General features: G+C 45.7%; 1 protein-coding gene across 6 annotated transcripts; it reads left to right on the top strand.

The window, feature by feature from the left end:
• The first annotated feature begins 1,113 nt into the window (after positions 1 to 1,113).
• Positions 1,114 to 24,149, top strand: RILPL1 (Rab interacting lysosomal protein like 1). Of its 6 annotated transcripts, none has more exons than XR_005102272.1 (8): positions 1,114 to 1,629; positions 5,129 to 5,279; positions 10,596 to 10,714; positions 12,063 to 12,284; positions 15,906 to 16,078; positions 16,595 to 16,687; positions 22,072 to 22,196; positions 23,275 to 23,360. XR_005102272.1 is itself a non-coding variant. In XM_037375370.1 (8 exons), the coding sequence occupies exons 1-8, from the start codon at positions 1,333 to 1,335 to the stop codon at positions 23,278 to 23,280; spliced, it is 1,149 nt and encodes a 382-aa protein (XP_037231267.1). In that variant the 5' UTR covers positions 1,114 to 1,332; the 3' UTR covers positions 23,281 to 24,149. The 6 variants fall into 6 exon arrangements, 5 of the variants coding, with proteins under 5 accessions (XP_037231267.1, XP_037231266.1, XP_037231269.1 ...); XM_037375370.1 differs by lacking the exon at positions 22,072 to 22,196 and adding an exon at positions 20,755 to 20,842 and having other exon boundaries at positions 23,275 to 24,149; XM_037375369.1 differs by lacking the exon at positions 22,072 to 22,196 and having other exon boundaries at positions 23,275 to 24,149.
• The last annotated feature ends 1,829 nt before the right edge of the window (positions 24,150 to 25,978 follow it).

A 25,978-nucleotide genomic window follows, 5' to 3' on the forward strand; every position in this document is an offset into this window, starting at 1 on the left:
TGAGGAAGATTGAAATTTTGTAACTGGTGACAGAAACAGATATGGACAGTATTGCATAAAGTTTCAGCGTCACAGTGTTGCACCATACATCATTTGTATCTCCCGTTCCCTTGCATTGCCATTGTGAATCTGCCAAAAATAGAGAATTAATGGTGTGTTCACAAGACGTAGCATGTTACCAGTTGTTCCAAGCTTAGCTTTTGCAACTCCAGTTTTACTTCTCCTGACGAGTTCCAGTGCTTGACATTTTCATAGTATCTTGTCTAAAATACAATGTATTATTCCTGCGCTGCATAGAGCAAGTAGGAGGGTTGGGACCTAAAGTTATTTCAGGGCATGTTGAGTTTATCTGTAAAGACTCATCCGGAGCACCTCTTACTCGACACCGGGAGAGTGAGAACATTTAGAAGTGCACAGGCACACCTGAAGGCAAAAAATACTGACAGACTTCACCAGAAAAATACATTTTCATTTGGATTCCTCTGTAAGTGGATCCGTGCCACCAAACTACTTGTGTGTATAAAATCTCCAGGAGTACTCTGAGCACGTGTGCAGGCATAAAGATGCTCCTGGTCTGCTCTGGCAGAGTGAGGGCCTAAGGACCCTGGCGAGGGGCAAGCCGCTCAGCGCCAGACCCTTGCCGCCCTGCGGAATGACTCGTTCAGCCACTGCGGCTGCCTGCAGCCACCTGCCAGCCCTGGTCTGCCCTGCAGCGGGGGACCGACCCCCTTTCGCCCTTCTGTCCCGGTACACAGGTTCTGGCACAGGCGCTTCTCGCGGGTCCCGTGGTGCCGCAGCCGCACCGGTGCGGCCCTGCCGCTGCTGCCAACGCGCTCCGGCGCTGGGTGGCGCCCAGCTGGGACCCCGGACGCTCGGCACGCGTGGGTGCGACTGCCGGCCCCTCCGACCCCCCCGGGCGGCGAAGCCTCGGCCCCGGAGGGCTGGTGCCACGAGCTGAAGCGGCCTGCTGAAGGGAGGCCTGCGGAGCCGCGACCCGCCCCGCGGCGCGCACCGGGGCCGGGGCCGCACCGCACCGGGGCAGAGCCCCCCCCCGCCCGCAGCGGGGCCCGGCGGGCATGCGCGGGGCCTGCCCCGTCCCTGCCATTGGCCCCGAGCGACGGCGCCGCGCCCGCCCCCGCCCCGCTCCCCGCCCGCCGCCCGGCCAAGTTCAAACACCCCCCCGCGCCCCGGCGGCCCGAGTTGCGGGAGTTGCGCGGGGCCGCGGCCCGGGCGAGGCGGCGCCGGGTGCGGAGCAGGGGGCTGCCGGGGGGGCACCCCGCCGGGACAGCGCCCCGCCGCCGCCTATGAGGGTGCCGCGGGGCCGGGCGAGCCATGGACGGCGGCGGCGGGGCGCCGCCCGCCCTGGAGAAGAACGCGGCGGAGCTGACGGTGATGGACGTCTACGATATCGCCTCGGCCGTGGGGCAGGAGTTCGAGCGGGTGATCGACCAGCACGGCTGCGAGGCCATCGCCCGCCTCATGCCCAAGGTGGTGCGGGTGCTGGAGATCCTGGAGGTGCTGGTGAGCCGCAACCACATCAACCCCGAGATGGAGGAGCTGCGCCTGGAGCTCGACCGCTTGCGCCTGGAGCGGATGGACCGCATCGAGAAGGAGCGGAAGCACCAGAAGGTGCGGGCGGGGGCCGGGGGGCCCCGGGGGGAGAGCGGGACCCCGGCCCCGCCGCCGCGCCGGGGAGAACACAAAGCGGCTGGGGGGGGCGGGGGCTGCGGAGCCGGGGGGCGCGGCGGGGATGCTGCCCTGGCATCCCTGAGGGTTTGGGGTGTCGTTGGTTGGGTTTTGTTCCCAGCCCTCCTGGAAGTTTCCTTCCTCCTCGCCTTCCTCCACCCCTTCCCCAGTCACTGCTTTTCCTTCCCGTGGTGCCTCGCTGGTTAGGGCTCCTGCTCCATCCCCTCTCCGGACGGCGGGATGGTGCTGCTTCCTGCTAGGCCAGGAAAGGTCACGGACAGTCATGCATTCCTCTCCCCAGAGCTGGGAATGGTTTAGCAGTCCGGTTTTCCTGCCACACTCAGGTAGGCAAGTCATAGGAGAGAGATGGAGAACCAAGCGATTTCAGGGCAGCGTTAGAGCTGAAGAGTAGGAAAGGGTACTCGCCCAGATTCCTGCTCTAACCGCTGATGATGGGATATTGTACCTTGGCTTGATCTGGGGTGACCATAGTGTTCCCTCACCCCACTCCCATGGAAGCCGGAGGCAGAGATCGTTTCCCATATCCTGTTACCCTCATGTGGTGGGACAGCACAAGCTGCTCGCTTACTGCAGTGGAAGCAGCAGATCTGCTCTTTAAACCACCCAGATAACTGATTTGAAACAAGTAATGGCACTTGTAGTAAGCGGCTGTGCTAAATCCTCACAGCTGCCTCATGCCATTCCTGCTTGCACGCACAGATTTGGAATAAAGCGGAGACAGGGAAATTCTGGAAGACCTCAGATTCCAAGACGTTGGCTTTAGCTTAAACACATACAAGTTTCATGTTTTAAAAAAAGGGTCATCTAGGGAACTTTGACTTAGTATATGGAAACTCCAGGGTAGTTCCCACAACGTTTTGCAGAGGAAGTCTCAGGGCAGAGTGTCTGAAAAGGTTGGTAGAAGATCGTTAATGTATAAAGCCCTGGTAAGTGCCCAGAGTAGGAAATAGGAATGTGTAGAGAATAGTGCAAGGACATGCAGCAGACCTGTGCCTTTGCCCTTCAAACAGATCTGACGTGGAGGCAAGTGGGCATGCGGCTGTGCTGGTCCCGTACTGTGTCTGGGCCCCCTGCTAGAACCAAATCAGTTTTTCCTGAGCCCGAGCTGCCAGGAGGTTCCTGAAGGCATGTCACCTCTGGGGAGACCTGCCCAAGTCAGACCTCCCCACTGCTTCAGAGGGACAGTCAACCGTAGTTCTTTATCTCGGGTACTTGCAAAATGCTGTTTTGAATACTGGATTGGGCTGGTAGCAGCACAAGGTGATGTTTTGTGTAGGTACTTCTGAAGTTCATATATGTGTAAAAAAAAAAAAAAAAAAGTGTCCTAAACACATCAACTGCATAGCACTGTGCTTACAGATGCCAACTGATCTCCCTGCCATCTCCCATCTCCACTCTGCCAGCTTCTCTAATAGTCGTGAAGTGGCTCAGGCAGTGTTTAGACAATCCAGGTGATGCTTTGGTGGAAGCATGTTAACAGACAAAATAAAAGTACATGATACATAACATATTTCTTTGATTGAGTACATTCCCAATGCATAAAGTCCCTACAGAACAGTAGTGTCCCATCATCTGTGTTCCAGCACGAGGGTTTAAAGACTTAACTCTTTCACAGGACAGATGCTGGTAAGCAGAAAAAGCCAGAGGCTGAGAAATAGTTGTGCCCTGAAAGCCTCCAGAGAATCATCCAGACAAGCGTTTAGTGGTCCTTGCAAGCATCAGTTTATGAGATTTTAGTACTTAAACTTTACACGTCAATCTGTTTTGCCTGTAAACCTGGCTTAGCACTGCCTGGAGTTTCCTGAGCTGGCTGGCACCTAGTGGTACCTTCTTTCTCTGATACTTCTACTAATGAGGGTTCAGAAGTTAATTTCTGCTGTAATTCATTGGAGTCTTCGATAGCAATAAGTAAGAAAGTTTGCCTCAGCAAACCTTAGCATAGTTGTGTGTTTACAGTGCAGCCGCATGTAAACAATTAGATAGCGTGGGGTTTTGTGTGCCTTCTGTTTTGTTTTTATCAGTATGCCTATAACTGATGAATGTGCTATTTTATTATCTAAAATAGGTCACTGCGTTATTTTAGCTACAGAGTCATAATAGGCAGCATCACTGTAAATAGTCTAGGTATTTGGCAATGTGAGTATTGTGACATTTGCTTTTTTCTCAAGATAAAGAGTTTCAAGCAAAATAGAGGTGATTAGTGAAATTTTCTTTACTTAATAATGAAGTCTCCATAGCTTACACCACCTATGTTATTCATAATCTCTGTGTCATATAGTGTTTTCTGCAAAATTTCTAGCAAGCATTCTAAAAAGTAACAAATGCTGGAATAAAATGGCTTTTGGATCCAAAAGTCAGTAGGAACATGATTTCCCATTATCAGAGCATGCACTCCAAGCAGAAAGCTATCCTTTAATCTCCCAGCAGAGCTTATTTTAGCCTCGCGCTGTGCTTGGCGGGGTTGTTGTCTGAGTGTGGTTTGTTGTTAGGTAGGAAAGGGCCATGCTGGATGAATGTGAAAGTCAGCGAGTGACTCAGCCTGGCTCCAGCCATTTGCAGCTTTTTTTTGTTGGAAGCGCATCCGGGAAAACGGAGCAGAGCATGCCCCCCACTGCAGGAGTGTGGTTTAGGGCAAAGGCTTTCAGAACCGGTAAAGCTGTAAATACAACTGATTTTTCCTTGAGGACTTTCTGCTTTTCTGTCCTGATTTGACCTTTACGGGGATTGGGGACAGCTGCTCTTGACACACTGGGTGTCCTGAAAAATGGGAGTTGTTGTGACTGCTCTCACTGCCACTAGCACAGATGCCACTCGAGACTTTCCATATAGAACAGTCCACAGAAGAAGCAGCATGGGTTTGTCTTGTGTTTACCATGCGGGCTGGGAGCTCTGGGTTTGCTGCGCTGCAGCACGCACTCGTTATTTTACATCTGTGTTTTGTAACAGAAATTTAGACTGGAGGTGCTGCTCTTTCAGAATGAGCATGCCTAACGCTGGCTCCCCTGGCACACGCTGTCTGATGTTTCTGGGGCGTTTATAACGGCCTCTGCAGCTGCTTCCTGGGATGCAGGAGGTAATTGTGGCTCACGTTTGGTTATCTTGTCTAACGCAGCAGTCCCCTTACTCTGGTTCTCATAAGGAGCCATCCTTTGGGTAACTTGCACGTCAAAAATGTTCACATCAGGAATTGTCTCCTCGTGTGCTTACCTTCAGCATATAGCAAAAGGAGGCTGTGATAGCTGGTACCTCCATGCTGGCCTTAGAAATGTAGAACTCTTCTAAGAAATTCAAAGTGGTCTCATTTAATTGTTTTCTCTAAGAATCATAGTAGGATTGCTATGAGTTTGATCTGTAAATAGTCCAGTCAAAGACTCTTACTGTGTTTAAAAATATAAATGTGTTGTCCCGGTCTGCCCTTTAGGAATTAGAACTGGTGGAGGATGTCTGGAGAGGGGAAGCACAGGACCTTCTTACCCAAATTGCACAGCTGCAGGAGGAGAATAAACAACTGATGACAAACTTGTCTCACAAAGACATTAATTTCACAGAAGAGGAATTTCAGAAGCATGAAGGCAAGTTTGATACTTCAAGTTCAGTACTTGCTTTTGTTATAAAAAGCAATACTTTATCAAAATATTTTGACTGGATATTCTGGCTTTTTTCCTATAGAATAATGCAGGTCTGGATTTTGGGGGATTGTTTGGTGTTTTTTTTTTTTACCTGAATAGAAAATTCTGCATACATGATGACACTGAAGACTTAAGAGGTGGGGGTAGGAGGGAAAGAAAAGCCATTCTTAAGCCCTCCTTATGTTTTCCAATACAAGTGGAATAATCCATTCAGCAATATTTATTTCACACTGTTATGCACAAAAATAGGTGCAACTGTTGATCTATTCAGGATAAGTGCTTGTAAAGCAGCAAATCAAGATTTCTTTGTCTGAATTATGTCAGTCCACCATATGGAGATATTCTAGGATAATATAATTATATTCTCCTAGCATAGGAGAGGCTGGTTTTACTTGGTTTACCTGCCTTTAGGGTTCCCTCACTTGTTTGGGATTTATTCTAAATTGGCTATGAGTGAAGAGATTTATAATCCAGGGAGTGGGTGAATTCTAGAGTTGAAACAAGCAATTTGTGGGCAACTTCTTTCTTGAGGCAGAAGTTGGAATCTTGTATCTTGAGCTTCAAGTACAGGTTGCCATCCTCAGCTCACCCACAGCTCAGCAAGCAGCTCCTTTCCCAAGAGCAGGGGCAGATGAAGAGGTATCTGTTTGCTCCACAGTTCACAGTGCATAATTTGAGGCTGCTGGGTGCCAACTCCATTTCGTGATGCTTTGCTGGGGTTTAAGCTGAGGAGTTTAAAAAAAATGACCGTACAGCTTTGGGGATGAGGCAGCCTTGAGCTAAGAGATGGGGCGAGCAGCTGAGAGTGGTAACAGCATCACTCCAGCAGTAAGGTATGCCTGTGATGGTGAGTCAGTCTGGAAGTCGGTGGCTTTCTGAACTATTTGTACATGAACAGGACTCTGGTCCACTGCTTCAAGCCACAGCACCACTTTCATGATCTGTTCTGATTTGCGCTGAAGTCCTGGCTCCTTCCAAAGGCTTAGCATCCTGTGTGTAGCGTGCAAAGTCACTGCCCAGTCTGAAAACCAGACCACACAGCTAAGCCATTACAGCTCTCCAGTAAAGCATTAGGAGCAAAGGGATATCCTTCTCCAGACAGGTAAGCTGGGATTAAATTGAGGCTTGCTGTAGCTGGATGAAACTGTCCAACCTCACAGAAGTTGCACTTGCTTTCTCCCAGAGGCTGAGTACTGCTGACTTGCCCTGGGAGGAGTATAATGAAATCTTCAAAAAGTAAAAATTGTTAAACCTCTCAAGATCATTTTCTAAAAACAAATGCAGCACCTTCAATTTAGGAGTCAATGGCAAAGAAGTAGCTCAACATTGGCCTTGCACACTCTATGCAAAACTTCAGAATGGCAGTGATGAGTCATGGACTGTGAAGACTATGACATAAAGAACCAGCTTCTCCTTTGTTTTCTCTTCTGGTTTATTTGTTGTTGTGTTGTTTTTTTTTACTTCCAGTGGGTATCTACTGCAGATCATGTGCTTGTATTTAAATATAGCTGTACTCTTCACAAGCAAATGCCAGGCATACTTTTCATGTTATTTTTACTGTGTCTACCAAAGTATAACAACACAAACAAAACCCATAAAGCTGTTCCAGAGATCACATTCTGGGATCATTGATATTCTTTGGCCCAAATCATCAGTTTAAGTCAAAACATATTAGTTTATAGCAAGCCCATCGTATTATTGGGACCTGTTATATCAAACCCAACTGTTTTCCTTTCAGGAAATTTTGTCATTAATGACTGGGGATAGATGTGTCTCATGACTTATTTGGTTAGTGTCAAAAAGCAGTCATGCTGTTTTTTTCAGTCTCCATCACTTGATCTGATATGTGGTTTTCAAGCTAAATACTTTGTTAGCTGGACTAACTTTGACCAGATTCCAGTCTCCGTATCAGCACAATTTAGTATTGTGATCATGTCTCCCCTTAGCGGCTAGCCCCTGGGATTAACAGCTCGCTGCTTACTCACCAGACAGTTAAAGGAGTTATTTTTAGCACAGGCAACAGAGGCCAGTGATTTGGGTGTGCAAGACTCTGAGATTCAGTCCTTGCCAATTAATAGTCACGTCAGAGTTTACAGAGCCATGCTTTAGCATATTGAATGTGTTTGTGAGAGGAGCAGAGGCAATCCTGCTTAAACAGGAGTGTTCTGCACAGAGGGTCTGCAGCACTGCCGAGAGTCTGAGCAGAGCAGGATTCGTGTGAAAGGGTGTGTGGCAGAATGCAAAATACACGGGAGGAGTTAAAGATGAGTCTACAACATCCATTAACGCTACTCCTCCCAAGCTCAAACCCAGCGCTGCTTGATGGTGCTGTCTGATTGGAATATCCTAGTAAAATGCCACAAGGAAACTTGACCCAACATGTGTCAAACAGGACAGACAGGCTGCTGAGGGGAGCTGCTACCTCTGGCTGTGGTAATACAGACAAGCAGCAGGATGGCAACAGTTGTGTGAACCCCTTTTGCTGCTGAGGAACCTACAGTTCTCTTTCAAAAGTGGAGGCAAACTTCTGTTCTACGTCTTTGGCCAGTGGTGTAGTGCCACAGGCCCTGGCTGGCCCTTGGGCCTGCCATGATAGATGTATAAACACAACAGTAAAGAGGTCCCTAAACATAAAGGATGGTTTTTTTGTTGTTTTGGGTGGTTTTTTTAGCTGCTTTCCTTTCTCTTGCCCAAACAATGCTATGATCACAGCAGTCCACAGGAAGCTGCTCATAGGATGTGCCCAGGAAGCCAGCTGGGTGTGCCCTTTAAGATCTTGGAGTTATTAGAGTTTTAATCCTTTAGAGATAATTACTTTACATTTAGGGCGCTTAATGATTTCCTTCTCCCCTTTGCCAATGCCTGAGGAAATGGAAGAGGATGTGACTGTTTCATGAACACTTCCCACCTTTCCTTTCCCCTCCTCTTGAAATAAAAATGATAACGTGGTGATCTGTGCACACAATTGAAGTCTTTCAGGTTCATCGAATGTTAGGGAGAAAAATGAGCACAGTGGGAGGAAAAGCAGTCAGCACTGAAATGGTACTTTATTCTTTAAATAGCACCTGCTATGTAGAGATCTCAAAACATCTCACAAGTACTAATGAATATAGCTGCACTCACTATTCCTAGCTCCTACTGGGGTGAAACCACCAGTCTAAAGTTTCACTGCAGTCCCTCTGTACTTCAAAGTAAAGTTTTCGGGTTTTTTTGTTTTTAAATACAGCCGATGTTTTAGGCCCCAGCCCAGAGACTGGCTACAGAGGGTGGATCCAGAAGCCTGTAGCGAGATTTGTGGATGCGGTGATGTATTAAACCTGCATGATGACAGGAAAGCGTGAATCTTTTAGAAGAGTTCAGTAGCAGTATGTGTCAGCGTCTGTTTGTCCTCCCTGGTGGGTATGAGCTGTTACCAGCGAAGAAGCCTGCAAAGAACTGGAACCTGGAGCAGAGAGATGATAAAGAGCAGGGTCCAGAAACAGAGCAGGCAAACTTACCACAGAATTAAAAGAGATGCAAATGTAATACTAGAATGTGAACACCATGTCATGCTCAGCTCTTTTCTGGGGTTTGATGGGAATGTGTCCTCTGAACCAGATTCCCGGTCAGCCGTGATCACCAGTCCTTTTCCCTGCAGAGCCTGTTCTGTGCTGTACTGTAACTCTGGTCCTTTAGCAATGAGCGGTTGGAACTGCTGTTCCCCCTGTTTGCAGTGGTATGCTTTTTATGGCTGCCTGGGAGCCCACAGCTGCTGCAGGAGTGCACGTGCACCAGAGTTACTCTCGTTCTCTCAGGTTGGTCTTGCTGTACCGTGTGATCCATCGGTTCAAGCTGTAGGTGATGCATAAGGTGGAATTCCTAAAGGCATGCAGCCTACATTCTCTTATGGGAGCAACTGTGGGCTTCTCTGGTGAGGGAAGAACATCACCGTAAAGCCTGAGCTGATATTGAAGTAGAGATTTGACTGGCTGGATACATTTTATGTGTATGCAGCATATTTCTGATGTGGGAACTGGTTTTCCAGCTGTCCCGGAGGGATGGGTGAATTATCACCACTCGCAGTTTGTAAATGGAGGAAGCTGAGGACCCACAAAACTAAGTACTTTGCCAAAGGTAATAGAGCAAGACAGCAGCAGACCCTAGATTTCAGCTCCTTCTTGAACTGGACTTCGGCCAGGGCAGCCACACTCTGCCCTGGTCACAGGCTTTCATCTTCCAGCCATTGTATGGGGTCTTGTGGAACGTGATTGTACGTGATAGTTTAGGACTGTCAGACTGCACGTCTCTCTGCAGTTACCAGGCAGAGTTAGTGTAGTAGATTTATTGTCTCACCGACTTAAATCATCTGGTCTGTGTTTGCTCTGAAGAGCCCATCACTGCAGTGCCAGTTCCTGATTATCTCCGTAACGGCATAATATAATGGAAGAATGCCTCCTGTATTGTGATTTATGACGTTTCCCAATGATTTGTTGGTCAGATTTCAGGTTAATCTAATCCTTTATTTTAAAACAGGATCAATGTTGGATTCTTGGCAATGTTCCAAACATCTTTCACAAGTGGAATTCCATGTAGTAATTTTTCTCTGAAGTACAGTTATTCTAAATATGAATTATCACACAACAGGATGGGGAAAGGGCTGCAAAACATGAGGAGAAAATACATGACCATAATATAGACTACATTTCTGTTCTAGATTCAGGGTGGGGGCACCCTCTGAAGGTCCTGCTTTCTCTCCCTTTCACCCAACACAGAACTGGGTTTCAGCATAAAATCATTCTAGTCCAGCGCACCGCAGCTAGTTTGGATCCAGATGCAGTCCACAATAGTGACATGTTGTTTAAATCTTGCTGAGGATCCAGACCATCTTTTTTTACAATTTTCACAGGGTCTTGGCCAGCTGATTCTACAGATTAGCGTGCAGATAACCAAGCTCCCTGGGGCATAGTGCGAACACTGGTGTAAAACTACTGAGGCAGCAAGATGTAGCAGTGTCACTCCACTGTCATAAATGTCTCTGTGGACTGTTGCTTCCTTTTTAAAGGACTTTCTGTGCAGTGGCCTTACAGAGTGGATTGTGTCATCTATGTTCCCTGTTACCCTTGAAGTAACCTTTAAAGCATCTTCCAACAGCTTCTTTGTAATTCTATCAGCAGCCAAGTTCCAGAGTCTTTACCTAAATATTTCTTACTGTTATTGTTCTCAGTCTCTGCAGCTCCTGATTGTCCTTAGGTTTTCTTCTGTGTTCTTTTTTTTAACCAGGAATGTCAGAGAGAGAGCGACAAGTCATGAAGAAGCTGAAGGAAGTGGTAGATAAACAGAGGGATGAAATCAGAGCAAAGGACCGGGAACTTGGACTTAAAAATGAGGACGTAGAGGCTGTAAGTGGCTCTTAGTCTTCCTGTTTCTCTTCTTTCTCGCCCATATTTCTGCAGCCTAGTTTCAAGTTAATGCAGAATTTGTAGGCAATGCCAGATTATTAGTCCAGTAACTGAAGTGTGTGTAAGTGTGGAGTGTCCAGAATGAGTAGGCAGTCTTCAGCACAGACACCCCCCCTCTGCTGCATTCCGAAGGACCAGGCACACTTGGAACGTGGCTGGAAATGTGGCTGGAAACCAGTGTAACAGGAGAGGAAGATGGGGGAAGGACAGGTTGGTTGGTTGGTTTCCTTAAAGACCTGATACCTCTCCCCTTCGTGGGAACTAGAGAGGGAACTGTCTCTCGCTTCTTGAACCTCTCTCTGCTTTGACAGTGCAAACTTCCTCAGCAGCCCCACGCCTCACCCCACCCGGAGATCCCTGCTGTGGGTGAGCAGGCTACTGGATGTTTTATGTGTATTCTCGGCAGAGTTTGGCAGCAGGGGCTCCACGCATGCAGTCCCACACCAGGGATGCAGGATGGATCCCTCTTTGCATGGGAAGAGAGTAGGAAGAAGGGGCCTGAGCCCAGCCCGGGTCACTTTCACCAGCAGTGCACAGAAGGTCACTGAGGGGATCGGTGGACCTGGGGACCACAGCACAAGAGATCCACCCGGGTTTAGTCTTAGATGAATCACAGACTCCACTGTGACTCTGGGAATCACGTGATGTCTTGGTTTTTTCTGTTTCAGGAGGAATGACCTCCTTACCCATCTCCTGCTTCCCATCCTCACGCTGCCTCATCTCCTTAGGCCGTAGGGCTTTCCTGGTGCTAGTGAGGGCCAGGCAAGCGCCTCTGGCAGGTGCTGTGGTCCTTCAAATTGGTGTCTAGCAGGTCACATCCTGTCATACGAGAGAGCCAAGAGCTCAGAGCAAATACAATATAAACTGAATGCTAAGGATTCCTCTGCCCTGGCTTTCTCTCTGCTGCGCTGGGTTAAGATTTGGTTTGGAATCCCATAAGCTGCCCTATCCTTGAAGTTTGCTTTTTTGAAACACAGTATCACAAGTGATGGATTATCTTTTAGATGGAGAATTCCCTGTGCCAGGGGAAAAATGCCTCTTTACTCTAGAAACCAATTACATTTTGGTGACTGCAACTGTAATAGATAATTAGATATTAAAAAAAACTAATCTGGGAGTGAAGAGGGGGGAGAATTTTCCAGAATAAATTCAACACAATTTCCTTTGAATGAATTCAAAGGAACCCACTACTTTTTCTTTAATATGATGTTTGGGACTTAGCCATCGTGGCTGAAGGCTGAATGGATGCCAACCTGTAGCATTGATATTCTGCATCGATATTTTGCAGCTTCAGCAGCAACAGAACAGGTTAATGAAAATTAACCATGACCTGCGGCACCGGATCACCGTTGTTGAGGCTCAGGGGAAGGCGCTGATTGAGCAGAAGGTGGAGTTAGAAGCATATCTGCAAACCAAGGAGCAGGAGATGGGCAACCTGCGAGCAGAGCTGGGGAAACTGAGGGAAAAACTGCAGGGTGAGGACAGCCAGAATGGGGAGGAGGAAGTAAAGGTAAGAGGCACCTTAAATCACTTCTTAAACAGCCTTTTAAAAAGCTTTGACTTCATACCAAGTACCTCTTCTTTGGATAAATGTGGTTGGCACACATCAGAGGCAACGATGGGACTTGAGGACATCTTGTGTTCAGGTGTGACACACAGGGAGCAGTGTCACTCGTTGCTCTGTGTCAGGGAAGGCCCCGTTAGGGCAGAGTGGCAGCACAAGATAGCAGTGGCATATCTGCATCAGAGAACAGCTCTCCACTTAGACTTGGCTACCCATCATACGTCCTAGGGAGTGTAACCTTTGGGTTCTGCGCTAGGCTGCAGAATTTGCCAGACATCAGAACAAATCATTGCCTCAAAAGAGTGTGTTCTATTAAAGACATCGTGAAGCAATCCAGAATCTGTGGAGTATCGGCTGTTAGTTTTTACTGGAGGCAGGTAGTGTTTTGGTAGTGCTGTATTACTATGTTTGGCTTCATTTTGTTTGTACACATCAGCCCCTTCCCCCAAAGGAAAACAAACAGATCCCTTAAACAGTCAGGGTTTTCCAAAAGATAAACGGCTGACGAAGAGCTGAAGCTTTGCTGGGTACACAACTAAGTGAGCCCTACCAGGTCCCAGGTGGCATGTGAACAACAGTAGAAAGGAAATGGTGTCAGAAGTGGTCCCAGAGGCAGTGCAGAACTCTGCACGCTTGGTCCTTGCAGTGCTAATGGCACATTCAATCTGTCAGGACTAAGCTGGTCTATTGCTGCCAGATCAACATACAAATATTTGAAGGCACCTTTCAGAGGAACCAACTCTGGCCTTATTTCCACTTTTGCTTTCTGTTGGAATTTGTGAAGCGTTACTGGCAGAGATGTTCCTGAAATGGTACTGCTTGCTTACTCAAGTACTTGCAGGAAGGGGCAAAGTGACAATCTGCAAATTGAGCTGGTGCTGAGATCAGAGCAGTAGGAACACAAACTTGAGGGGAGCTTCCTGAGAAAAGGGTGCATCTCTGATCTGTTACATCCTTTAGTTCTCCATATGGTTCCTATTATTTTTCTTTGTGCATAGGACACTACTTCTGTCTTACTAAAGCAAATGTGCTGTACTTCCCTTTCCTAATAGCTCTTAAAGAGTAAAAAAAAAAAAAAAAGGGGGGGTGTGTCATGATATGGAAGAACTTAGAGGAGCACTATCATATAGAGCTGTTTGGCTAGATGTGCTGGTAAGAGCTCCAGTACCAGGTAGCGTTGTCAATGCCTGGTAGACTGCAGCAGCGAGTGAAACATCCAATTCACTTGCAGTAGGCAGGAACGTACATCAAGAAGCAGAGGCAAAGGCTGATAGGGTACCCCGGTCCCCCCTGGATTGCGACAGCCAGTGTTGTATTAACATGTCACTGCTGAATTGGGCACGCACTGTATTAATAATGAAAAGGATTATTTCATTGCTGTTAATTCAGCCAGGACACCCAGCTTTGTAAATGGGGCTGTGGAGCCTCGGCCTAGAGCCAGTAGGAGTGAAAGTGTTTTCAGTCTCTGGAGAGAAAGGATGCATTCTTTACCTCTCTCTAACTCATCAGTTCCACGGGAATGGCGCTTCTTCTAATTAGAGCCATTCCCCGCTCCCTTTGCCAGGTTGATGGTTAGACAGGAATTGCAGTGGCAAGCAGAAAGCTAGAATAGCTGCATGCTCTGGAATGGACATTGCTTGTTGGCTTCAGTCAAATACATATGCATTGGCTGCAGGCTGCTTAGTCTCTGCTGATTTCAGCAACATCTAGCAAAAAGACCTTGTTTGGGGCAAATATACAACCAAAAAAAAAGAGGCATCAGCTCAGACGCTAATTTAGAGGCGTGAAGAAAAGTGTGTTTGGGTAATTTCCTTTGAACCTCTTGTTAGGTTGCATCAATCTTTATTTATTGTAGTCTGTGTAAATAAATGCATTTGGATGAACAGGGGTGAATCAAACAAGAGGACAGGTGAGCACTGTTTTGCTGCTTTGTCTTTGCAGGGCAAGGGCTGCAATCCCTGCTGTAGAAACTGGTATTGCACCAAGCGTAGCCCAGCCAAGTTTAACCTGAAATCACGTATCAATAGATAGAAAAACTGTCACAAAGACATGAGCTTAAAAGAGGGTAGGATAAGGCTTACAAAAATGGACTTTAAGAATTTCAGTACTTGGTTCCTCAAATTTCCAGCTTGCATCCTAGCGAGGCATCACTGCAGCACAGGAGGTCTGAGACTGATCCTTACTAGAAGGGCAGGTGGCTGACCTGGCTGCTGGCATCTCTGATTTCATTAGCTGACCTCTAGTGAGTCCTTGCAAAAAGCATCGCATTTCAAATGTACTTTGCTACATTTCAAATGTACTTTGCTGGAACAGAGCACCCTGCATTTATTTGTATTGTTCAGAATCCTGCAGACCTCTAAAGGCTTGCAGTTGCTTTTCAGCGTCTTGCTTCTGAGTTCCCTTCCCAGAAGCTTGTGATGGCCATTAACTTGCCCTCAGCTCTGTGCTGAGTGGAACAACAGTAGAGGACCTGAACGATGATCTTGGTGTGTGGTGTTTCTACGGACCATGTTTTCACAAGCAGTTAGGGCCAAATAGTTCTGCGCAAGTGCTAGAGTCTACCTGGCTGGCAGGAAGCGCTCCCACAGGCCTGGGACTCTGACAGTGTGCCTAGCGTGCAAGGTCTGGCTCATTGGGAGCCGCAGGAGCTGGGTGGTGGGAGAGAAATTCCTCCAAGCTTCCAGTGAACTCTGCTCAGAGGAAAAGAAGAGACAAGGGCACACGTGTATAAATGCCTCATCTAGCATGCATCTGCAGTTTTCTTCTGCTTTGTGGCTGGATACTGGTACTAATGGCAATCCTGCTTTTTTAATAAAGGCATTAAAGGGGTATAAATTAAATCTCCACTTGATATGTTTACATCCAAAGGAGCCATCTCTCTGTGGGAGGAGCTGGAAGGAACTGTCATGATCTTTGCTACGCAGTTTTTTCAGTGTTTATATAAAAGGCCGATGTTTGATTTACCCCATTTGTTAGAAGTACGAATTCCTTAAACTGGCTTGTTTATCAAACATTGGACTATACCTTTTCAGTGGACTTCCTGGCAGTCTGAATTCCACAGGAATTTCTCCACAAAAAGACTTTATCACCTATAAGGCAGCTCAGGTTAGACCCTGTGTTCAGAAACAACTGGTGCTTGTTTTCCCGAACGTGTAACTCTAGGAAAGATTCCTGTGAGCGCAGGGCTTCGACTGTAGGTCACTACACCTAGGTCTTCCTCATTTGTGAGCTTCCCCCAAACCCCGGGTGAAGAGAGGTGAAACAGAGCTCAGATCACCTTTCAGCAACCTGCCACGGTTTCACCAGCCCTGTGTGTGTCATCGCCAACCTGTGCACAGGAAAGAACAAAGAGATCAGATCACTGAGCTGTTCTTGCTGCTGAGTGTCTTTTAACATGGAAAAACAAACGCCTTGTACATTTTTTTTCCTCTTAAAATTGCTGTGTGTCTCTTAAAAGAGGATTTAATAGTGCTGAAAGGAAGAGGTTGGGAACTAGATTGATAAATACTTCAAACTTCTGAGACATGCACTTGTGTGGTGAATTTATACGCCCATTTCACTTCCTAGAGAGAGCCAAACAATGATGACTGCCTCTCAGAGTCTGAAAAGATGGCAATGGACTTAAAAGATCCGAATCGTCCAAGATTCACCTTGCAGGAGCTCCGGGATGTCCTTCACGAGAGGAATGAATTGAAATCTAAAGTGTTTTTACTTCAAGAGGAGCTTTTATATTACAAAAGGTAAGTTAGATCTCCTCTCCTGTTGCATGCTATACACAGAGGAGCCAAAGGGCAGGTCTAGAAACAATAAATATGCTCTTACATAGCGTCCAACAACTTACATTTCTGCAAAGGCTTAAAGTAGAGATTGCAAACATGCAGCGTTAGTTTTAATCTGGTTCCTCAAAATTGAGAAAAACGATGCCCTTCCTGAACTCCTAGGTTCCCCCTGAATTTTAGAAAGATTACAAACATTTAATACTTTTGGACTTCAGATATAACAGAAAAATGTAGAATTTTTATCTAATGCATGCCTCTTCTCCCTCTCCTTGTCACAATGGGAAGAAAATATTGAAAGGAGACCCAGTTCTAGGTGCTGTCCCTTGGCTGACAGAAAAACCTGCCATTGATTTCAGTGAGCTTTGAACAGATCTTTTTGCATTTCTTCATTGACAACTACCTCAGATAGAATTTTAAAACTTGAAGTGTTTCTATGGCTTGGGAGGAGAATGTTAATTATCTTTTCTTTCTTTCAAGTGAGGAGACAGAAGAAGAAACAAGATCCCCTCAACCTACGCCCATAATTCAGTCAAAACCCTCAACTCAGCCTGAATCTGGAATCAAACGACTGTAAGTAGAATATTTTCTAAGGATACTGGATATAGTCTGCGAATACTACATGTTTCTTATGGGTAGGACAATTTTAAAGAATTTAAAAATTAAGATAACCACATTCCTAATGTATGTGGGAGAGACACTGATGGAGCACTTGACAGGTATCAAGAAGGAGCAGTTGGCTTTGGGCAAAACTTTTGCCTAGATCTGGGACAACTTTCAGTCTCGGGTTATTTCCTGTGGTGCCTTTTGCTCCCTACGTGCAGATGTACTCCCTACTCCATGTGCGTGTTTATGGGCCACACTGGTACGCCCAAGAAGCCTAATGTTTCCTTCTTAAGTACACTATTCAGGCTAACAAAAAGAGCACGTGTTGAAACGTTTTATTGTAGCTGGTATGAGCTGAGGAGCTCTTAAGCCCAGACACCTGATCTTCCTAGAGAGCTTTCCTGTCTGGGCCACGTAATCATACTCCAAAGGGAGGTGCTACTAATTGTGGTCATATCCAGAGCACTGCTCAGCCTGTCCTGCGTGCCCCAAACTGAAAGTCAGTGCTGGATCTCTGTGTGCAAGGATTATAGGAACAATTCTCCTGTTCAAGTGCAAATCTCAGTTCCTTAACACACATATCCTAAGGGGCTGGGGTGTCAAAAACCATTGGCCCCCAAGTCACGCTCAGAAGATGTGTAAAGAGTGTTGTTTACAAGCAAAACCAGCAGTTGGGCGCGGAGAGCACGGTTTCCCCATGACTCTCTGTGCCTATTTCCCTGTTGACCTAAGCCTTTAGACCCTGGCTTGCGTTACGTGTACAGCACAAAAACCTTTGGTTTGCTGAACAGATTTGCAGCTGGAGAGGATGGCTCTAAAGAACCCCACCTTCTGGTGAAGTATTTAATGTTGCTGTCTGAAAGCTAAGCTTACTGTCAGAGGTGTGCATTTGCTAGTGTATCACTTCATTATAAAATCACAGTGTTAGCCAACCAATCTGTCTATTGAAGCTCTCTCCTTGTAAATTTATTTATACCAAATTAAGTCTTGTAACCTTACAGCAAGTCTTTGGATTTTTGTGATACCGGAAGCTTAACTTTTTAAACTGCATAAATTATTTTGGAACAGTCATTTGCTTCCACATGAAAAGCTCTCCTATCTTGTCCCCATGTCCATAACCTTCAGTCCTTGTTTAATAATAGCAGCAGCCCTGTGAGAGTAAGTTCCATCGGAAGATCTGGACTGATCCAAAACACCATAAAGTCAGGAGGGCACTTTTGGTTATTTTCAGTAAACCCCAGCTTCTGTCTCTGCTGCTTTGTTTCCTGAGAGAACCCTTTCTCTCACATGACAGGAAAATACACTTTGAGTTTGGACTTAAGTTTTCGTTCTGCAACTGTGATGACAATAATAATAATATCTCCACTGTAAAGCTGCTTTTTGCTTTTAAGTTTATTTTAGTACTTTGTGGTGAGGGATGGCTGGTTTTGGCTTATGCAGTTTGTGTTGACTGCAGGTTCCGCACTTGATTTATGAAGCAAAGGCAGCATAAAAATGTAAATCGATGTTGTAAGACAGAGCACGTGCTGACAAGGTGTTAGCTTTGACTCTGCCTTCTGCATACACACGTAAGCAGCACGGGGAGCCACGGCAGGAGGCACAGAAGTGTTTCCAACCAGTTATCGTAGTGTTTTCTTCCTCTCGGTTATTTTTATTAGTGAAAACCCGTTGAGCATCAGACCGTTCAATCAATGCACATTTTCAGACACCTGTCTAATCTTTCTGTTTCTCAGACTCTGTATTAAATTCATGTAACTAAAACTGCACGCAACAAAACATAAAATTATGTTGTTTTGGCCCCTGCCAGAAAAGGCAAGTCCTCTTCTGCCAGACAGTGGAAGCACGTATCGAGCTTGCTGTTAAGATGAAATTTCTTTAGCTGTCATGCTCTGTCCCTGGGTTTCTTTCTGCTCTCTCTTCACCTAGCCATCATATTAAATACGGGAAAATAAAACCGTCTACTTAGGTAACCCGGAGGATGGTAATAGTTTTCAAGTTTGTCTTATTCTTGCAGCCTGTCATGACAGGATTTGTCCAGTGTGGGTTTATTTTCTTTCTCTCCTCCTCTGTGTGTGTGTGTGTGTGTTTGTCAACAGTGCACTTGTAGATGGGCTTTAAAAAAACAGGAAATTTCACTGCTGGGCAGCACAAAGAACCCAAGCACAGCATCTGTTCTGTCCTGTTACAACAGCCCTCCCACCCCAGCTGCAGTCCCCGCCCGCTGCGAGCCATCTCCAGAGCTCCCTTCTCCCCATCTCAGGCAGGGTGCTGTCAGCGCCTCTGATATGGCTCCCTGGGAGACTCTCCATACCTAGCGATGGGATGACAACTTGTAAGGCTGGTATCTGCGTGCAGAGTGCCTTTACACATGAAAGCAGGATTGCTTTTCCCTCCATTTCAGACTTTTTCTCCTGATGAAACAAAAAGCTGAAGTACAAAAATAGAACAGTGTTGCTATCCTCTCCAGAGTTTTATGCTTGCCTCTGTAATGTGCCCTTTTTTCCTTGACCACACAGTATCTCAGGAATGAGACATGTATGTGTAGCCTGTGCCATCTAAGATGTGCTGAAGTGATTCTGTGCGGCATCCCCACAAAGAAAGGAAAACCAAAGTTATTTTCAACTCCCCAGCTTTGTGTGTTTGGGGCAAACGCTTAACTGAGTTCTGATCTCAGACGGATTTGATTTCTGCATTTGTCCCTACCACATCACATGTCAGAATTTTGATGAAATAATGTAACCAGGAGGCTTTACTGAGGAGGAAAAGCACAAGGATTAAAAATGCTCCCTCTGTTTTGAACAGAAAACACCCTTTTGTTTTCTCTTTAAGGATACGTGCTTGTTTGCCACTGATGTAATGCCTGAAACAGCCATAAGTTTTCTTCCTATTCTTGCAGTCTACAAAAGCTGGTGTGTCTGTGTCATTTCTGCAGCTCACAGACAGTGCCACGATGCATAAAAATAGAACTGCTAGCTACTGCTAATGATACAATGTTTGCTTGTTTGTTTTCATTTTTAATCTAAGAATAGCAGTTAGAGTGACTTGTGTTGGGGAGAGCTGCATTTGGTCACAAGTGAAATGTCTCTCATGATTTCAACTTAATCTTTAATTGACATTAGTCCACAGTTCAAAAAAATATTTGGCACAAGGGAGAACCTCTGAGGAGAACCCTTAGAAAAACAGAGGGTGTTCCAGGTATGGATTGAAGGTGTGTTGGCAGGTTTGTGTGGGGCTGGCTGGGCACGGAGCACCTACCCACGTGCTCTCGACCTCTTAAGTTGCATGAATTGTATAATGCGTAGTGAAAGTGCTGAACTCTTACAAGGAAACAGTCTTGCTGCTAGCCAGCTAGAAAGCCTTTCTGCTAGAGTAGCTGCAAGGTTTCAAATCAGTATTCAGCTGCCTGCAGCTGGCATCTTTCTGCATGTGAAGCAACGCAGGTTCTTTGGGAACAGATACACAGGCCCTTTAACCGAGCAGCTTGCATAGGAGGTTATTTCAATATTTCACCTGCGATACTGTTTTTTAACTTGAAACTCTCAACCGTAACATCTGTAAAATCTTTAACTGTAGTGCTGGTCCTGTCTAACCCTGTTTTCTGTGCAGATATCCAGTAGTGACAGCAGAGTCCTGTTTTGTATTTCTTAACATGCACCTTCATCCTTCATTTCATTGTGTATGTGCCTGTTTGTCTCTCGGGAAGAAAAATGTGCACTCTGCTCTGCATTGCTAGAGGTGGTAAAACCTTGATGAAATCCAACCCAGATTGCAGGCTGCCTCACAACAGAAAAGTGGTATCTTTTAGAAATTCAAAAGCAATTTAAACTGTTACCATGACTGCTTTTTCTGAATAAAGAGTTTTTCACTGAGGAGAGCTGTCTTGGGTGATGCAGATCCACCTCTCCCTGTAACGTGTCCTGTGGTAATTCAGAGTAACCCCATGTACCATGTTTGCCTCTTTTCTTTTTAATGGAATGCTTTTTCTTTCCCTTGCTCCAGTCTTATCTCTTCTGTGTCTGTACTTTCCTGACCAGGATCTTTACAGCCATAATGCCCATGGTAGCAGCTGGATTGATTCCAGACGATCCCACATTGCAGCCAATAAGAAGACTTGTGTCCCTTGTAGGAATTTTTTTTTTAAAATGTTTGGTACCGTGGTTTCCTTTTGCATGACCCTGTGTTAACACGCACTGCTGGTTGCATTCTCATCGGCTGCCTGTGGGATCACAGAAGAACAACGTGCCAATCAGAATGACCAGTCAGTACACAACTCATTGTAGTCCTCCATGCTCATCCTCAAGTACTGACATTTTATCACCTTTTGCCTTAATGTTACTGTGCTAAACCAATCATTACTCTGTAGAAAATTGTTGCAATATGCGGTTTTAACCAGCATCTGTTAATTTTGCTTACTAAGTGTGCCAATTCACACCGATGCTTTTTAAGAAACCCATGTCATTCTAATGACTTGTTACAAATCAGTTAGACTTACAGAATGTAATGGCTGATATCTACATTAATTTCCAGTGTTAGTTATAGGCTGTTGTTTCCATGTCTTTCTATCGATGCACTGTATATTTTGTCTCTAATTATGTATTTTGTAATTGAGTATACTCTCAACCAACTCTATCATCCTATTCTTGTCTGTCCTTGGAAGACCTACTGATAATTATTAATGCAAAGTCATTTTGCATTAGAACTGCTGTTTTAGCGATCTTTCTATTTACAGCAGCAACACAATATTTAAATTCCTATCCTCTCCACACAGACATGCTTTTCCCAAACATCATCCATGAGTTTTCTAGGATAATAACAATTTTCATTGTTTCAGAAGGAATTTTAAAAGCCTAAGCCCTCTGCTTTGTGTAGAGATTTTTTACAAACATATTTTTCTCTTAGATTCATGATAAAGTGAAAAATTACCGAACTCTGACATTTGAAACTTCCTGCGTAAATACAGCAGTCCTTTGTGGGGACTTCAGGACAGTAAAGCCTGATGATGCAGGGCCAGACATGCTTAGCAGAAAGTCTTGGTGATTAGACACTTCTTTTAGCAGCTGGAATTGGATCCAGCCCTGAAAAGACATAGCATATGTGTGTGAATTTATGAGCTCCTGTGATGAAGGCAGTAGAAAAGTGTGAGGCTAATTAAGTGCAAAAGACTACTTTCATTATTAAGGCTGCACATTTGAAGCCAGGAAATGCAAAAGTTCAGGTCCTGCTAGCAACATTGGTTATCTGGCATGGCACTTGCGTGGCTTTTTTTATCACTTTTTAGTCAAGAAGTAATTATTCTTGATATTCTCAATATTCTTAATAATGATCATCATGCTTACCTGCACATATGCTAGGATATATTTTCAGGAAAGCTGCCTCAAACCTCATCTGACACTCAAATACAGCCTCCTATGTGACTAGAGACATCGAAGGCACAACTTCCTGCTCCGCACAAGGCGGCTTCGACCTCGGGATCATGGTACTGAGGGGAGACTTAAGGCAGCGTGGGTGGCGGAAGGATGGGGCATGGACATAGGGTCAGGTTTATGCCCCAGATGATAAATATTCCATCACCTGTCAAAGTTGAATTTATATTTGCATAATCTTTTACTGTGGAAGCCTTTAGCAGTTCCTGTCCTAGAGCACAACTGCATTGTGCTTGGTACTGTGCAGAACACTGTTAAAACCGAAAGGGTGTGCAGCCAATTCAAACCCTTGCTAGCTGGAACCACAACTTTTGCATTTCTCAGCAGACCTAAACACTGCACTAACACCTCTGGTACTGAACTCGTGACAATCATTGAATTTGCCTAATCAAGTAACGTCCTCCTATACAAAATAAAATGATACTAAGGATTTTTCCAACTGTATATTTTTAGCTGTGCTGTCAGCTGGCAATTTGTTGTTGTATTAAATGGCTGTTGGTTCATGTACGTCATTATCTCAGAGCACCCAAGCCGTGTGACAGGAAATGATGTGCACGCTTGTGTGCATTTGTTCAGCCTTCATCCTGCAAACTCTTATGCACATATGTGCATTTATTCATTTATTCAAATTTATTATTAATCAAGCCTATGTATGAAAATCTGTACACTTGGAAAAAACATGGAGGCTTATTTTTCATATGAACTTCCCTGCTGACACCCTTAAAAACATTTTCTATTTCTGCTTTATGGTAAATTATATGGATTTAATGCCAAAGATACCACTTTACTTATGCCAAGAAACTAACCTGTATCGTGTTGCTTCTGTATCTCAGGGCTGGGGAAGGGGAATATACATCTAAAATGAGACCTGCACCTTGTAGAGTCAACAGCATTTAGAGCTTATTTGAAGCTTCCATAGCCAAACCGCTTGAGATCGCAATGACTTCATCTCTAATAACATTTTGACATGCACTCCCATCAGGCTTCACTGCCTTGATTTTCGCAGATGCAGATTTTTTTGCTCTGTGTTTTGTTGTGCTGTGTATCGTGTCGGGTGTTTGAAGTGTTTTCAGGATGATAAACAGTCTTCTTTCTTTTCCCTCCCCTCCCTTACTCCTCCCTTCCTGGAAGGTTTAGTTTCTTCTCCCGTGATAAGAAACGTATGCAGGCGTCACAGAAAAATGTCCACTTCCAGGATACTTTCGGAGAATGGTCAAATTCAAATAAAGATGACTCCTACACTGAACAAGGACAAGAAGCCCTGCAGCACCTGTGACTAAAACCTTGAGGCGTTCAGTTTACCATAGTAGATCTCGACAGTCTAGTAAGAAGAAGCTTCTGTAAACAAATCTGGCAGCTCATCACTTTTGTTTGCCTTGCACACCTCTGGTTGTGTTTCAGATGTACTCTTCCAAAGGGATCCCTCACCGTTTACTTGGTGACTGTTGGCTGGAAACAGAATCCAAGCTTTGTAGTAACAGTCGCTGATACCCTGGGACACCGAAGCTTCTAGATGACTTTTTTGTGCTGAATAACAAGTCTATGGTCTTGTTCTTGCATTAACTACAGTAACACAAGCTTCTTTAAACCAAAAAAAAAAGGACCTGTGCCATTATTAGAAGTTTGTTTGCAGTGTACAATATCTAGTGGCAAAGACTCTTTTACCTTGTTTGTTAACACTATCGGTTGTTTGCTTTTTATTTCTGTAAGAATTTTTTTTAAGAGGGATACGACAGCTGGCCACTCTCCCTGGCAGGTCATAGCGCTGCTGTGTCCTGTCAGGTTCAGCTGGCACCTGCATTTTGCAGAGTAACCCCTTGGAAATCCACCAGATACAAATTGATAAACTGGAGTAGCCTTGAGAGGGACAGTGAGTATAAATTTCCCTTGCTGCTTATAGTGCCTAAAGCATGAAAAAACCGATGTACGAGGTGAGCGTGCCTTGCATTTTGCCATGAGTTCTGCAGTAGTAATGGAAAACAAATTGCTTACAAGGAGGAATTCTAACACTTGAAGTTTTTCCTTCTTACTAGGGACTTCCCCTGCTACAGCAGCAGGCAGCAGCTGTGGGGGAATTGGATCTCTTTCCCACAGACAGGTTTTTAATTAAGTCACGCTCCACTTTTCAGTCTAGGTAAGACTGCCTCACTTCAGAGTGAAAGACATCCTGAACTAGCTGACATGAACTATTTTAACTGACTGAGGGATGACCCCAGCTCAAAACATTTTCTCTGACTAGCCTGAACACTACTTGGGCAGAGCGGATGAATTTTATCTGTGTGGGCTGCTCTGCTGGCGTTGGTCGATGTTTGGGGAGCCCACAGTTACAGGGGCTTAACTGCCAGCTGAACTGCCGGGCGGCGTGGTTGGGGTCTGCTTTGCAATCGAGCTTGCGAGACCCTTGGATCTGACTGAGGTTGTACTTAGAAAAACCACAAAACACTAAACCCAGACAACATAACTGTTGCGTACAGCCCGGTGTCAGCACGCACCCTGCCTCTGCACTACATGCTCCACAAAGGCACCCGGCCAGGCCGGAGAGGGCAAGCGCAGCTGCTTGGGAGATGGGTGCGGAGGTCTGTGTGACCTGTGTGCTGGGAGAGTCCGTGCCGGAGCACCACGCTGCTGGTGAGGAGCATCTCATTGTGGCAAGGCTGTAGGCAACTGCTGCACGTATGGGTTAGCATGGGGGGCTGTGAGCTGCCACCAGGCACCTTACCCCCAGCAACGACATCTGCTCTGTGAAGAGCCTCCTCTCTGGAGAGGCACTAAGAACAGGCTGGCGTAAAGCTCCAGCTACCCCAGGTACTGAACGCAGGAGGAGGTCCTGAAGCAATCCTAGATGAGAGCGAGCCAGAGGGTTTAGTGCAGGCCGGTTGTTTTTAATACAGGGTGATCCGAGACTCTGGAATGCGTATGAGCAGCAAAGGGTGCTTAGCCCATCTATAGTGACGCTGTGCCAGGAAAGCATTCTTTGCAGCGGTGGGCTGAGTGCTGCTCTGCTCCCGACTGTAACTGTGCTTCGTTTTGAACACGGACCTTCCGCCTGTTCTAGGTGAAGTGTTTACTGTGCCCCCCGGTGTCGCTGCAGTTTGGGGTGGGGGGGATACGTGGCCTTACATGTAAGACATCTGCATCTCGAATAGTGACGGTAGCGTCTGGTGCTGGTATTAGGCAGGTAAGCTTCTGCCTGGATACATTTTGGTAACATATCAAGTTTTATGCTTAGAGAAAGTTGTATTCATGAAACCTCCACTTCCCACCTTGTGTGAAAAGTAATTCTGAAATGGGGGGGGGAGTGTCTTATTGATACTTAAGTTGCTAAGATCTTGATTCCACTTCCATACTAGAAAAAAAAAGTACAGTATGTTTGTATCAGGTGGTTACCTTAAATCATGAACGATGCCCGTCGAGTCTCTCCCTAGCTTAGTTTACACTCGTTTGGCACATTTAGAAGAGATGCAGTGATCAGAAACAATGCAAGAATGCAGCAGATGCACGGCCTGAATAAGCACATCACTTATGAAATCAGCTGAGAGCAATGAACTGGGATAATAGAAATACACAGACTGAACTGTTTTTCCCCAGCACCTAAGCCAGTGTATCACAAAGGATGTGCCCTGGGCTGGTGCATGTAAAGCTTGTCCCTATGGTGAGCTATTGTTGGGTCAGATCTTCAAACAATGGCACTAAGCAGTACAACCTTCCCCCACTCATCTCCGTAGCCCATTACCTCAAAAATCTAATTAGTTCCTCCTGACCTGCTAGCATTAACCTCTTCGCTCTCATGTTTGAAATGCTGAGTTTACATACTCCAAGTGCCATCGGAATGGAT

The sequence above is a fragment of the Falco rusticolus genome, chromosome 1 (genome assembly GCF_015220075.1).
Source record: "Falco rusticolus isolate bFalRus1 chromosome 1, bFalRus1.pri, whole genome shotgun sequence".
Taxonomy (NCBI): Eukaryota; Metazoa; Chordata; class Aves; order Falconiformes; family Falconidae; genus Falco; species Falco rusticolus.

Coding starts and splice junctions, on each gene's coding strand:
- RILPL1 (XM_037375368.1), top strand. CDS start 1,333: ATGGACGGCGGCGGCGGGGCGCCGCCCGCCCTGGAGAAGAACGCGGCG. Junction 1,630..5,128: donor AGGAGCGGAAGCACCAGAAG/GTGCGGGCGGGG, acceptor TCTGCCCTTTAG/GAATTAGAACTGGTGGAGGA. Junction 16,079..16,594: donor GAGCTTTTATATTACAAAAG/GTAAGTTAGATC, acceptor CTTTCTTTCAAG/TGAGGAGACAGAAGAAGAAA.